Raw genomic sequence first — 15,637 nt, forward strand, 5'->3', positions numbered from 1 at the left:
CTATGGTCCATGTGGGAAGACCAAATGAAATTCTCTTCCATCCCTAGAAAGAGTGTATAATACAGTATATGTCAGGATACACAGTGTTCCTGATTCACTAGTTAGATATTAACGTTTAGAATGGGTTTCATGTACATCTCAAGCACATGACATGACAGACTCCTATTGGAATCTGGATGGCAGAGGCTATTCCTACAAACCATTCCCATATATAACACAAGGGATTAGAATCCCAGAGTTAGGTGTGCCAAGTCCGCAAGATAATGAGTTTCCAGAGGCTTAAGTCATGTTCCACAGAATTGTATAACCAAAGAGCCAGGAGACCTTTTCTAGTTCATCTTACCTGGCTTCCCTCATTACAAATTATTATGGGCAAGAGATTAGCATAGACCTAACGGTCAGTGGTCCCTTTACCTTTTTAGGGTTAAGAGACATATCCCATCTGATAAGTTACATTGCATGTAGATATTTGCCTCCACCAAACTTCACACACAGCAGCAGTACATGGACTTCAAGACTCCAACACTCATCCAATGTATTCCCTTTATTGAACTGTATTAGTTAAATGCAATCAGATTAAGTCACATTTATAAAGCAGACCATCCAGTTGCACTGAAACCGATGATATTCATTACATAGGGTATTTTTTTTTAATCACTGTCCGGTGAACTGGCAAATCCAATCAAAGCATTAGTCTTCAATTGTTTAAAAAAAAAAATAAACCCAAAAAAGTGTAAAAAAAATATTCAGACAATAGCCAAGCCATCACATCACGACGCACAATTACCTAAAATCGCAATTAAAAAGCAGTTAAACGGGGGAGAAAAAACTAAAGGAAAGGGGAAGAGGGGAAAAAAACCACTCCTAAAATCTTGGACTATCCGTATAATACAAGAAGCAACAAAGGGCAAGAGCATCAAAGCAGATTCCTATCTAGCAACTATAAATTCAGTCAGAAGCAGAAGCTTTAAAGTACACTAAGCTCAAGCAGGACAATAAAAAATACTGCGCATGGAATACTTTTAATCTCTTCCATTAATATTCATTTCCAGCTGCTTATAATAGCAGCGCCTCATGGCCAAATCATTAGAGTTTTACATCTGGGTTGCAAATGACACTTTGATTGGATGTAATGTTCAAATGGTCCTCCCCACTGAGCTTCCGTCAAGTCTTCTGCAGAGAGGTGTCCTGTAGTGCCAGGGGCTCACTGAGCGTGCTGGCTCAACGTGTGGTTCTGGAAAAAGATGGGGAAAAGGAGACATGCGTGAGGGGCAGAATAATAGAAAGCAAGCCCGTACCCTCCTACTCAGTCGCATTTATGCGGAACTCAACATAAAAGCTTTGCAATTATTACAGAACAAAATGCAATAAAGAGGAAGGGGGGGAGAGGGAAAGAGAGAGAAAGAGAGAATGCTCCTAAGTAACAGCTGCCAATGTGACACATTTGCTTTGTACTGATAGATCTGTTAATGCTGGCATGAACTTAAGGAAGAAAAAAAAGGGGGGAGAGAGAGAGGAAGAAAGAAACACACAACGAAATGGATTGCAGTTAGCCAAGTAGCACCACGAGGATTTCGCTGCATTTAGGCAAAGTGGTAACGCTCTGCAAGGGGTGCCTGCCTTCTGGGACTTCCTTAACTGTAACAATTAAACAATATTCTCTGTTGCACAGGGACACACATACACACAGGCGGCTGCTGCCGCCGCCGCCTTTGCCATATCTCCATTCACTATTCTCACTTGGTGCAGATAAGACAGTCTTGGCAGAAAGGGACGCCAGATTGCAACTCACAACACTTCGACAGTTGAAGAAATAACTTCAGCAAGAGAAGCACACCGGTAGCTGCGCTCCGGCCCATCCTGAACTTGGCACGGGGAAGGTGCGCACAGGCCTCCCGAGCTTCACGACGTGACGGAGAGGGTCAGTGTGCCTCCCCTGTGGCACATCCAGCTACACCTGGCTCCCACCATTAAGGAAGGAGCCTGAGGTGCACAGTAAAGGGAACTTGCACAGGGAACCCAAAAGGGCATTGAACCCTCCCAACTTTTACAAACAGGGCCGTAGCCAGCGATTGGGCTTTACTCAGAGCAGACCCACTGAACCTAATGGATCTAAGTTAGTCAGTGGTTCTACTCTGAGGCTGACTAGTGCTGGATGCAGCTGACAGTGCAGTATTCTGGCAGGTATCCATTTCACGGCAGAAAGGGGTTAACTGCGAGGGTGGAGGAAGGTGGCTGTGTTGTTCAGTGGTTCGAACCTGGTGAAAGGATGGCATTTACCACACACCTCTGCAATCAGCTTCCATCCCTTCATAAAGGGAGCTGCAACTTCCCCTCAAGGGAGACATTAGTGTTCAGACATCCTGTCTGTCATTTGCCAGCAGGCTAAATAAATCCTAATGCTGTGCAGTAGTTGCATATCCAATCTAATGCAAGCGGAAGTCGTGTCTCAGAGTTACAAGCACCTCAGGGACGGCGTCTGGAATCTCCAGCTCCAGGAAGCACTGGAAAGATCTCCTGGCCACTCTCCCTCATCAAAACACTCTGCAACCAGGTCTACAACTCCTCCAAACACAGTTATTTTCTCAAAGATCTGTTGAAAGACATGATCTCATGCTGATCTGGTGGCACGGAATGAGAGACCATTCAGTTCTCATTCTCCTGAAGGGGGATTCGATCTGAACCAATAATTTACAAAAGTGGGTGCCAGTTTTGCTTGCATGAGTGGAAGCTACTCCTGCAAACAGAAGATTGTGGTCCTGATTCAGAGAAAAAGAGTTATGCTTGCCTCCCACTGAACTCAAGCCAGTTACCACTAATTTGCCCATTCATTCTAAGAAGGATTTGTATGTGCTTTCAGTCAAAGCTTCTGTGCCTTTTCACCTTTGCAACACAAAGGTCTGCGTGTTTACACCAAGGTTTCATGGCAGGTTGTTGGGATTTCATGATTATGTGCGTTTGTGTGTTTAGGAATATGTTCCCTTATAAGGATGTATCCTAAATTAACTGATACAACAACGCTAAATGTTTGCCTTGTGATGCCTATCTGCAAAGCTGTCCAACTACTCTTTCACATCAGCGTAACATCAGACAAACACACAAATATATTTAACTCTCTACAGATCCTTCACTTCTTTCTAAGCAACTCAAAGTTATTCTCCGCACAGGAAACTCCTCCTGAATCCATTATTATTGAGATGACATCAGTCTAATGAAAATTGTCTAGTGACAACATCTAACTAATGGAGGATCCATTTGCAGGCCTTGTCTCTGGAGGTAGCGGCGACCCCATTTAAATACTGTACACTAAGTTGCTGAACTGTGCACTTCCCCAGAGTGACCACCAGGTGTCACAAGTGCCGTGGCATTTCTAAGTCGTATCAAAAGTTGTTAGCAGGCATTGTGGCCAGTGGGTTTCTTATGAAACTACACATAATAATGCTCATTCTTCTGCACACCACATGACAAAAGGTTAAGGGGGGGGCAAGCATACAACACTGCTATGTAGAAAAATAGGTACAGCAAAAATTTTTTTAAAAAAATTAAATGTAGAAGAGAAATCAGAGCTTCAAAATAGCAGGGCAATTCCACCAAGAACTGTATTGTAGGAGATGGAGAAGGTGGTTGTTCATTTATTGCAGTTATGCATAATGGTGAGCATTTAGTTCAGGGCTGGGGAACCCAGTGCCTTCCAGATGTTGTTAGACTACAACTCCCATTAGCCCCAGCCAGCATGGTCAATGGTCAGCGGTGAAAGGGGTTGTAGCCCAACATCTGGGAGGGGTGAAGCTTTCCCAGCCTAGATCGAGAAAGACATTTAAAATGCTGCTGTTTCTCACTGGCACAGCTATTTCAAAATGTCTTTCGAGTTTTTTAACGTTCTCATTTATTAAATGTATGCCCCCGACTCTCCATAAAAGACGCTCAAAGCAGCTTAGGATAATAAGAACTACATAGCAACAAAGTATTTTTAAAAAAATACAAAAGAAAGAAAGCCACAATAAATAAAAGCAAGAGGCAATTAAAGGACAGGGCAAGGATACAGGATACGACCCAGAGTCTTGGTATGCCCTTGTTTTCCTTCTCTTTTGTAAAGGTTTTGCATTTTGCTGCATAAATGTTTTTTGTGTGTGTTTTTTTAAAAAGCTTTAAAAAATAAATAGTAGAGGAAGATAACAGCATCAAAGAAGAAGAAGAAGAAGAGGAAGAAGAAAACAGCCCCCTCTGTAAGTCAAAGACCTGTCTAAATAAGTAGCTTTTCACCTGCTGGCATTGGCCGACAAAGTGAGGGGCTAAACTGGCTTCCTTAGGAAGAGAGTTCCAGCCCTCTAAGCGCTGCCAACATACCTTTCTTGTGTTCCTGCCAAACACACCTCTCCTAAAGCTCTTAAAACTTGGCTTGCAAGCTGTCAACAGCCTTGTAATAACACAGGGACTCAAGACGATCCTACTGGATCAGGCTAATGGCCCGTCTAGTCCAGCATCCTGTTCTCACAGTGGCTGGCACGATGCCCTAAAAGGGGAAGCCTACAAGCTTGCTACTCTGCCCACCTACCATTTCTAGCAATGGAGAGCTGTGGTCAGTCTGAGCAGGCAAACAGTCTCACCTGCTATAAAGCATCTTCCTATCTGGCTATGACTAGGCTGCACATGAAAACACAGTTACACTGTCAGTTTGGGCACATCCCTGGGGAACTGCAAATATTCTCAGGGCAGCAAAAGCAGTTCCTGGTCTGGGCTGTCCATCTGTGCAGACATTTCCTGCATGCACTCACATGGGCAAAACCATTGCTGTTCAAACTCATTCTCTAGTCAACTAATTTTTTTAAAAAAAAAACAACCACAGCCAAGATTCCCTTTTGCCTTCACAACCCACTGCATGCACCTCATGTCCCAAGAAACCAGACCTCATCAGAAACGCAACAGCGCATGTTTCATGTTACTACACCTCCTACCGACATATGCCTGCTTGCCTCAGTGCAGTCATGTTTCTTGTTGGCCGTAGATTTCAATTTCTTCGGACAGCCTAATACCAACTTTTCCCTCCTTTTTTCTTAAAAACAAATGCAAAAGATTTAGCATTCTCCAGTCGAAGCAAGGGCTGTTGGTGCTCAGCAGATCCATACTTATTTAGGCAGTATCATTTAAAAGATAATGCACAATCAGCACTAGCGGCAAGGCGTACGTTCCACAGGCCGAGAACATGATTTCCAACCTGTGTGCCTGCCGCATTGATTACACCAGGCAGGTCAATAACAGAATGGTATGCAGCTCTAAATCTGATAATGAAGCTCTCCTTGTGAACCTTCTCTTCTCATACACGGGTTAATAATACCTTCTGCACATAGCTAATATAAAGAGCATGCTGTTTTTGTAAGCAAGAGGCTGGGCAAAGATGCAAGGCTGATTACGCTCAAATTTGACAGCAATTCACAAGCGGGGTCACTGTTCAGCTCCCTAACAACCCACGGCCTCAGCCGATTGTCATGCCACCCATCAGTCCCAGGGCCTCAGAGTAACATTTGCCATGAATAAAACTAGAGAATCATATAAATAATATTATTCTTGGGGAAGCTCTGTGGGTTGTATGGAGAGCTTTACACAAATGGCCTTTCAGAATTCTGTCCCTTATTTGTTGGCAGGGATGTCTGGAGTTTGTGGGGGGTACCATATCATCGCGGGACGCAGGTGGCGCTGTGGGTTAAAGCCTCAGCGCCTAGGACTTGTCGATCGAAAGGTCGGCGGTTCGAATCCCTGCGGCGGGGTGCGCTCCCGCTGCTCGGTCCCAGCGCCTGCCAACCTAGCAGTTCGAAAGCACCTCCGGGTGCAAGTAGATAAATAGGGACCGCTTACCAGCGGGAAGGTAAACGGCGTTTCCGTGTGCGGCTCTGGCTCGCCAGAGCAGCGATGTCACGCTGGCCACGTGACCCGGAAGTGTCTCCGGACAGCGCTGGCCCCTGGCCTCTTGAGTGAGATGGGCGCACAACCCCAGAGTCTGTCAAGACTGGCCCGTACGGACAGGGGTACCTTTACCTTTACCTTACCATATCATCAAATTTATCTATGGAGAAGAGAAGTTCTCTAACTGCTTCTCAGGGGTAAGCCATCTCCTGCCACCACCACCCCCCAAAAAAGTTGCCCCTCTATTGCTGCAACTTGGTGGTTCCATAATACAGTGGCACCTGTATTATGGAACCACCTTCTCTCTGAACTTAGGTGGGCATCCCAATTAATCACACTTAGGCACCTGAAATTTGTCCCCTATCGTGGTATGAATGACCACATGCTCAGAAGGAGATGGGGCATGTAGTTTCCAGGGCACAAAATTACATTTCCCAAGGTCTCTGGGGGCTGAGTCACAACTGTTACAGTGCTTAAGCTGCCAGGGGAGCACATTAGAATCCAAACCAGAAAATAACTTTAGATTAAATGACACCCAACTCACAATGCACCTGAACATTATAAGCGTATTCAAAGGCAGGTAATTGTGAATTCTGGCGACATGACTAGTGACCAGGTGATATAGGTAGCCATTCACCTTTCCATATGATTACAAGGCACCACACGGTACATTTTAAAAATATTACTGGCTGGCTGAACCTCTTTCATTCATACCTGCAGGCTAAATAGCAGATTCAGACTAAGTGAACAGTACCTTGCAGAATGCATATGCCAGTCAATCACCCGGTGTGATTTACCTCCTTATGGAAGTTCAGAACATATGTTTGCGGTGAGCACACCACCCTCAAGAACAACTTTATTCTTGTTACTGAGCATATACTAAATGTATTTTTAAAAAAGGCATGTCTAAATGACACTCATGCTCTGCCTTCAGAACAGCAATAAAGGCAGTGAGTTTTAAGAGGACCAACAGAGAAGCATAGCAAGGCCACGCTGGAAAGCCAGAAGAGCCAAGTGGACGAGTAGGAGGCATGGGCGGGGGGCGGAAATGGAGCACAGCTAAAAATCTGGCACTCGAGCTGGGAATCTTCCACCCTGCAGTAACAATCTCTGCCAGCAATCCACAGGAGTACTACAACAGGAGCAGGTGAAAAAAATTAAAATGCTACCGGGAGGGGATCAATGGCGGTTTGAGACAGCAACACGTCCATTTGATGGTGTGCTCCACATCTGTTATGCATCTTCCGTGTGCCAGGTAGAGTCTACTGGTGAGAGCTGGAGATTTTGGAATCTAGGTGAAGGAACATGGACTCAGCCAAGGCTGTATTCACATGACCAGAGGCGGATACTTAGGTAAGGGGCACAGTTTGGTGGCAGAGCATCAGGTTCAATCCCTGGGATCTCCAGGTAGGGCTGGGAAAAGACTCCCATCTAAAACCCCAAAGAGCTCCTGCCATTCAGTGTGGAAAACAATGAGCAGGATAGAATAAGGCAGCTTCCTATTTAGGTGGGCTTAGGGTGTGTCTCAGCTTTGTCCCTCTAGGCCAGTATTAGTTACTCTGGCTGACAAAAGCCCTCTAGAATCCCAGGCAGACATCTTCCCCACCCTCTGTTACCTGATAGACCATGGAACCTAAGGTTTCAACTGTGGTTTCCTAACTCACGGATAATATATGCCAAATATACCTTAAACAAACAAACCTGCATCCAGAACCTAAAGGTATCATCCCCCCCCCAAATACTTTGCTTTTTGGGTGTTTCCTTAATTGCAAATGTTACCCATTACATTTCATTGTTTGTTTGATGCAATTAAGAACAAACCCATCACGAGGATCAAGATCTTTTGTGCTTTGGCTTTTCATGCGGATATTTTTCATTCGGAGGGGAAAGTACTTGCCTCAGCCAGCAGAGCTTATATTACGGGGGTCCTCGAGGGACCCCCCTGCCCCACTCCCAAGAGCCTTAGATTGGGACTGTGCTAATCCAAAGCTTGAGATGTGACAGGCAGCAACCGGCTTGCGGCAGGGAGGGGGCTGCGAATCAGAAAAGCCTGCAGAAAAAAGGAAAAAGAAAACGGGGTGGGGGGGGAGAGCTGAGAGCGCAGAATGACCACTCATGGCATTGTGCTGTCCCCCGCCCCCTTTTCTCTGTCATAGAAGGAAATTGCGGGAGGGGGAAATCACCTTTGCACTGCTGGGCAGTTTGTATATATGCTTATTTTTAGAACGACCTGACAATTATCCAAGGGTCTAACACTAACAGATGGCCTGTCTTAAAGACTCATATGCTCGCTAGCATGCACTTCCGACAAAATGGTAAATGTACTCAAGAGCGCGCCATAAACAGCTTTCAATGAGTACTCCAAATCCAATTTAGTTAGCACACTTCATTAAAACCGATAGCGGGTAACCAGAGCTTCTCCTAAACCCAGGCATCAATTCCCAGCCCGGTTGTTCCAGGTAACGCGCAAGTGTGGTTCGTTATCTGTCTAGCTCTCAATTTCCCAAGAAATATGTGGCCTACCCTCATTTCCTTTCTCAACTGCTAAGGAAAGGATGAATCCTAACCTATAGAGCAACACTTGGGGGAAAAGCAAGAGGGGGTCTTCTAGGAATGAGAGCTTGCAGCTTCATTCTATTTGGAGGATCCATTAAAGCTGAGGAGGAGGAGAAGAGTTGGACTTGCCCACTGATGAATTGTGGATTCTTAATAGTAGCATCAAAAAGGAGGTCATTATCATAAGTGAAGTGCAACGCCCCGCTAGATGCTATGCAAGAAAACCCAGTCTTCACAAATGGCAAGAAAAGTGATGATTTGATCCCAATGTTCTAGATGAATGCAAAGGCTCTCTTTGCATAGCTCTCAAGCTCTCTCTATCCCCTTGTTTAAAATCCACTGTTCTCATGAAGTCTTTGCCTCTACCTGTTAGTCCACATACCTTAAAGAAACTAAGCCTTGGCTTGTGACACTGTTTTTTTCTGCATATCCCCCCCCCCCCCCACGATACTTATGCTATGCTGTCTTTCCCTCTGTTGACATGTAGGGCCGTAAACATCTTGATGGCAAGGACATATTTTCATACTTCTCTAAAAAGTACCACGTACACTGATGGAACGATAATGAATGCAGCAGCATCTTTATCATTACTATGGGGAAGATTTTCAGCATCCCTGTGTACCAAGGCGACCAACCAAGCTGGTTTCAAATAATGATCCCAAATTACTCCCTCTAAAAGCAAGCTCAGGTGGCTAGTGCTGACACAAATGGAGCCACCGAGAAACAAGAAGGTAGGATCAGCTTGTTTGGGGGAAGCCTGATGTTTGTAAAAACACAAAAATAAATAAAAGCTCTAATGGGACAATGCCCCTCAAAAAAAAAAAAAAAGAGTGCAGTGAGCATGCTCAAAAACCATAGAATGCAGGGTGTTAGATTTAAGAAAAATGAAAAGCGGAGGGAATAAAGTTCAAGAGGTTTAAAGTCCTGCAGGATGGGAGGACCTCTGGCTGGAACGATGAACGGCAGCGTTTCTATTGAGAACACACTGCAGCATCACATTGTTGCAGCAGGCTGCACTTATTCATGTACCAGAGTTAGACTGCCGGTGCAGACCTCCTTAGTTTTCCTCCCCAAAGTACTTTGTGCAGCTCCAAAGCTTGCTATTTTATCACTTCTTGTACATTATGTCAAACAAACTGTGAATTCTTTGTGCCAAAGCAACCCCCCCCCCACTTCTGTGTGTTTATTTGCATATGTATTTCTTCGGTGAGAATAAAACTCGAAGTATCCCAAACACAGAATTCCCAAACATTTCAAATGAGGATTTATTGAAAGGGCATATATATATATATATATATATATATATATATATATATATATGCAGGTTTTGGTGTCCTCGGGTGTCTTCCCGTGTAAAAGTTCACCAAAACCTGCATTCCTGTACCCGTGAAAATCTACGAAAGCAAATATATATATATATATATATATATATATATATATATATATAAAGGGGGATATTGCTCTGAACAGATACATTGCTGGACTACAACTCCCATCATCCATGACCACTGGTCATGCTGATTAGGGCTAATGTAGTTCAAGAACTACATCTGAAGGGCATGATGTTGACTAAGGGGGACTTGGGCATTACTAAATGCCATACAGTGGTACCTCTGGTTACGTACTTAATTCGTTCCGGAGGTCCGTTCTTAACCTGAAACTGTTCTTAACCTGAAGCACCACTTTAGCTAATGGGGCCTCCCGCTGCTGCAGCGCTGCCAGAGCACGATTTCTGTTCTCATCCTGAAGCAAAGTTTTTAACCCAAGGTACTATTTCTGGGTTAGCGGAGTCTGTAACCTGAAGCGTATATAACCCGAGGTACCACTGTACTAGCATCTGGAGGCTACACTTTACAAGGGAGTAATGTGATGATGCCACTATTTAGATTCCGTGCATCACTTGACAAAACCACAAACCAGAATCATTACATAGATTCGCAATGTGGAATCTCCCTACTTTCACATTATTTGCATTTTCTTCAGAAGAAGCCAAATCCCTAAGAGGGGAGCTCAAATACATTATTTTTGGTATGGGTCCTATCAAACCCTTTAAATGCTGCATCCATTCACAAGCAGGAAGCACAACATGCAGAATCTGACTTCACCACTTCATTGCAGCACCTGCAATCAAACAGCACATAATAGCCCTAGTCTACAACATCTGGAGGCCACTGTGTTGGCAGCTCTGTCTTAGTTGAAGATGGAATTTGAGCTTTAGGTTCAAAATACAAGCAATCCATCCATTGTTGGAAGCACACCATGCACTTAACGAAATAGGAGACAGGGAAATGAGCCATGGATGATTCACAGTATGGTGAACAGTGCTCTCAATTCCAGGCAGTGTCTGAGTGAAGCATGGAGTTGGGCTAGTTTATCTGATAATAATTATCTACCCACCCTTCACTCACCTTATAGTGGGCTACAACACTGAAACAAAATAGTAAAAACAGTTTAAAACAGATTTCAATCACAAAAATAAGGTGGTTCCTAAAAATATACATCTCAAGTGTCAAAGGCCCGGGGTAAGAGGTATGTCTTCAGCATTCCTGGAAAGCTGTACAGACTCAGCTCTATGGGGAGTTTCACAACTTTGGGATTGCAACAGAAAATACCCTCTCCCAGGTCACCACCTCACCCCCGCAAGCTTCTGAGGGCAGTGGACCTCCTAAGAGGGCCCCCTTTGTCCATCTTAACACCCAAGAGGATTTTCAGGGAAGGAGACAGCCTTTCAGATATTTGGGGCCTATGTTTAAACTTTAAACAGTAACAAGAGTCCCTAAAATTGGGCCCAGACATGAACTAGCAACCAGTGCAGTTGTTTCAAAATGAAACCCCAGCCAGTACATGATTCCAGAGAAGCAAGCAAATATACTTCACACATCTATAGGAAAGCCCACTGAGAACTGAGAACACCTGACAGCCATGGCCTGCTTCAGAGGGTGGCAAGGTTGGGCATCTACCAGGCCCCCGAGGCCAGTAGAGAGCCTGCCATCCATTCAGGACTACCATTTCCACTTTGGCACAAAGTATCTAAGACTGGAGGATGCAACTCAAGAAAATCCTCGATGTGCACGTTCCCCTCTCTTCTGGGCTCCCATGTCCAAGCCCCTCCCCCAAATCCTGGAGCCAGCACTGCTGGTAGCTGAAGCACTCAACATGTTTGGTCAAATGACAGGGTCCGCGGGCCTCAGAGGGCCCACTACAGCTGCCAGCCTGCTACAGTTGCCAGTGCTTTTCTTCACAGCACTGGACTGTGGGAGCACTTGGTGGTGGGTGCTGTGCTGCTTCCAGTCCTGCCATCCAGTCCTTCTGCCGCCCACTGCTGCCCGTCCCCTCTGCCTCCTCTGTAGGGCTGGGAGAGGCATTGAAATATACCTTGTTTGGGGTCCCCTCAAGCCTAGTGCTTCCCTGAGTAAACCTTACGTTTGGGGTGGGTGAAGAGCAATTGTTCTCCAGGAAATACCTTTCAGCAAGGCAGTATTTCAGGAAACATTTTCTCTCTCTCTCTCTCTCTTTTTAAGAATAAATTCCCCATGTCATTCTGTCTCTCTTTGTCCATGTTCCACAGTCACAGTGCTGTGATATCAGAATTAAGCGATGAGCTGACACTGGTTAGAATATGCTCAAGTTCAGTCTGCTCAGAGCTCATTAGTTTGATGTTCTTCCATAGCAATGGAATGCAGAAAAGGGGCAGGGGCAGGTGTGGCAGGTCTTGTCACCTGCTTCCTGACAAACAGCTGTTCAGTGGGCTCTCAGCTGCATCACGAGAGACAGGTGTGCACACAGTGCTGATGTCATCATGATGCCTCCCTGGCGAGGGGAGAAAGAGAGAACACTATTGGCTGGAGAAGATGAGAAGAGTGCAGTTGATTGGAGGAAAAGACCCTGGAGTTCTATTTCCAATGTGTTGCTTGGTATTTATAGGGATAACAGACCTGGAATTATGAGCAGTGTCAGGGGTTCTGGAGCCTGAAGCAGGACCTGTATGGTTTAAAATGTGGAAGGCTTAAGAACTCTTAAAAGAGACTCAAAGACTTTAGAGCACGCTCAGACCCTGGTAGCTGGCTAGGCTCTATCTGCAGGTGCAGCAAGTGTGTGTGATACCAGTCTCTGCAATTGGATGGTAGTACAAAGCCACTGGACTGATCAGGTGTACTTTAAAAAACAGGAGCCTGACTTTCAGCTTGGTCAATGCAGCAGCTGATTCTTGTTGTGCAATCAGTTGCACAATCATCTGCAGTAAGGTATTTGTGTTTCCCACTGCACAACAATGTTCTGTCTGCGCAACAAGGATACCACTAAGTGACTTTAATATTAAATACAACCCTTAGTTCTAGTTCTAGGTCCTGTTACTGAACTTGGGGACTAGATTAAGGCACTGCCTTCAACAGCCCTGACCAACGACAAGATAGCTTAGCTCCAGCAATCCAAAATTGGTAATGCCATTGATATCAATGGCCAAACATAAGGGATTTCATTGTTGGATGGACACCCTTGACCTTAACCCATATATATTTGTGTTCTATGATGTACATATGGCTCTTGTGCATGTGTTTCAATCGTGGGGTTAGCAAATTCACATCTACAAAAAAGTGTGCACTGTGTCCTCCAGTGAAACAAATGAAGAAACTCAATTTGTGCACCTAGAACAAATGGCTGTGCTAAGCTGATGTCTTTAAAGTCCAGGCACGGTTACCCATTTCTCTTTACTGTCCCTTTGAACCCCAGGATGAGTTACCAGGAAAGAATCCAAGTCAGTCTCTTCCTAGTACATAGCTGGAGCAGGCATTGTCTCAGAGACACCTTTAAGAATCACATTACAAGGACTGCGTGCTCCCTATTTTTTATTTATTTTATTTTTTTTAAAGCCCCACTGGATAAAATGCAATTGTGAAGAAAGGTAAAGCAAAACTCTAGGGAAAATTTCCTTAACACAGCACTTCGGAAATAAATAAAAAAAAGCATGAGAGAATACATTATTAAGAGATAAAGAGAAGTTCTCTGTTATAAAGAGAGAGGGGGGGGGATATATGTAAACACACCATGATTCACTCAGGCACCTATTGAAACAAGGCAACTAATAATACCCTGTCTCGGGAGAAGGTGAGCTCCAGATAATTTTTCTCGCAAAGGTAGATACATCACCCTGTCTCCAGTTTGTACTTTTGGGTACCCCATGCTGAAGATCAAAATAAACTCAAGAATGAACCTTGCATCCCCTGCCCAACAGCCTCAAAATGCAAAAGGAGAAAATGAACCAAAATTAAATTACTATTGTCAGAAGCACACGACAATGGAATATTTTTAGAAATCTTTAGCACTTGTGTCATTCTTTCCCCCCCACCTGCAAATCATTTCCATCTGACTGCGTAATGGATTTTTTGTTTATCTGGAGTGGAGAAGGAAGACAGACAATGGAGGATCCCAGCGCACAGGCTGGTTCTGTTGAAAATAGTTGCCCTTTTAACCTCAACTTGGACAGTCCACAATCTTCTTGGGGAGTTGCCAATGTGCCTGCTTCCTTGCCCTGGTCTGAAGTTCTCAAGAATGGCTTCACGCACAAAAGAGCTGGCTTCTGATCTTGGATCCACTGGCATGCACCGCTGAACACATTGTAATAATTTGCATCCATCCCAACACAGACTGATGTTCAGCTGCTTAACTGTGAGATGGCAATTGGGTGGGATTTGGACAAGATAAGAAATCGCCCTTCCCCAAACTATTATCAGCCTTGAATTTAATGTTGGGATGTAATAGCTGCAGAGAACATTTAAATGATAGCCAAATCCCGTCATTTTAGGACTAAACAGCCCCTTCCCACAAGGTAATGGTAATGCCAATAGTAGCTACACTCCTAAGAAAAGCAGAGTGGACCTCTTTGCTTTGAATTTAGAAGGTTCACAGTGAGGGCACCCTGCTTGTTTCCCCCCAGAAATAAATTCCACTATACTAGGACTGCAGACTGAGATGCATACCTGTTCAGTTCTTAGTCTTCTTGTACCCCATTGGTCTTTCTTTCCTTCCACTCACGACTTTCATGAGCCCCTGCCCACCTTTCCAGTACAAAGTCAAAAAATTCCAAGCCAGTGTTGATGTTTTTTCTCCACTTCTAAGGCTAATCTAACACAACTCAGATGGTTTTAAAAGAGGATTAGACAAAATCTGTGGAATTTAATAAGACTATCAATGGCCACTAGCCATGACAGCTATGCTCCACCATAACTGTCGGGAGACAGTACGCCCTCTGAATGCCAGCTGCCAGGGATCTCAAGTGGAGAGAGTGATGTGGGGAGCAAGCTTGCCACAGGCATCTGGATGTGGGGCTAGATGGGCCATTGGCCCAATCCAGCATCATCTTATGTTCTGTTAGTGTTCTGTTAAGGGGGGACTATTTCCCTCTAAACCTTGTTAGTGACTGTGCTTGCAGTTAAAACTTAACTGTACAAAGCAGTCACAGCCAGCATGGCCAATCAGTCACAGCCAGCATGGCCAAGGATCCCGATGACGGGAGTTGTAGTTCCACAACATCTGGAGGGCACTATGTTGGCTACCCCTAGCAAAGGGAGAGGCAACTGAGGCACATGGAAGTAAATATACCCCATATTTACACCATACGGTTTGGGTTCAGGGCTAGATGAACAGCTTCCTTCTCATCTACCCCTGCCCTACTGCAGTCAGTGCTGCAGGATAACTGCATTTTTGCATAAAGAGTGCTGAGAACCTGGGGTTAGTGAACAGAAAGCTACTACTAGCCCCATAACTCAGCTATAATGTGCTGCGTGATGGGAGAACTTCCTAACTATAATCCTCTGTGTGATTCCTCACAGACCTCAAAATTTACAGTTCTAAAAGCAAGCATTACATGGAATCTTAATTCCACAAAAAGCTAGCAACATTATGGTGTACTTGCACATTCAGTTACAACTTCTGCAGTCCAGGGTTGCATTGATGTGCAAACATCTGACGATCAACCTGACTCCAAGGTTTCGGTGGGATGTTCTCACACACAACACAATTGGATGCACATTTCTAAATAAGGTGAATCATGTACTTATACTGAAAACATGCACCTTTAAGGGAGTAGCAAGATGAAATTAAAAAGTCCCATTGCTCTATAAAGATTAACAGGTTAACCACCTTCTATATCAATGCCACTTCAAATAAAGCCCATAGTGGGCAA

The 15,637-nt window shown here is 44.6% G+C and overlaps 1 protein-coding gene across 3 annotated transcripts in view; it reads right to left on the reverse strand.

Moving 5' to 3' along the window:
• Positions 1–525: 525 nt before the first annotated feature.
• ZNF423 (zinc finger protein 423) overlaps positions 526–15,637 on the reverse strand; it is a 422,985-nt gene continuing 407,873 nt past the window's right edge. For all 3 annotated transcript variants that reach the window (XM_083750440.1, XM_083750441.1, XM_083750442.1), the window contains one exon: positions 526–1,234. In XM_083750440.1, coding sequence (XP_083606566.1) covers positions 1,205–1,234 — 30 coding nt within the window. In that variant the 3' untranslated portion in view covers positions 526–1,204. The remainder of the gene's footprint in view (positions 1,235–15,637) is intronic.

Source organism: Podarcis gaigeae, assembly GCF_964106915.1.
Source record: "Podarcis gaigeae genome assembly, chromosome: 8".
In the NCBI taxonomy this organism is placed as follows: domain Eukaryota; kingdom Metazoa; phylum Chordata; class Lepidosauria; order Squamata; family Lacertidae; genus Podarcis; species Podarcis gaigeae.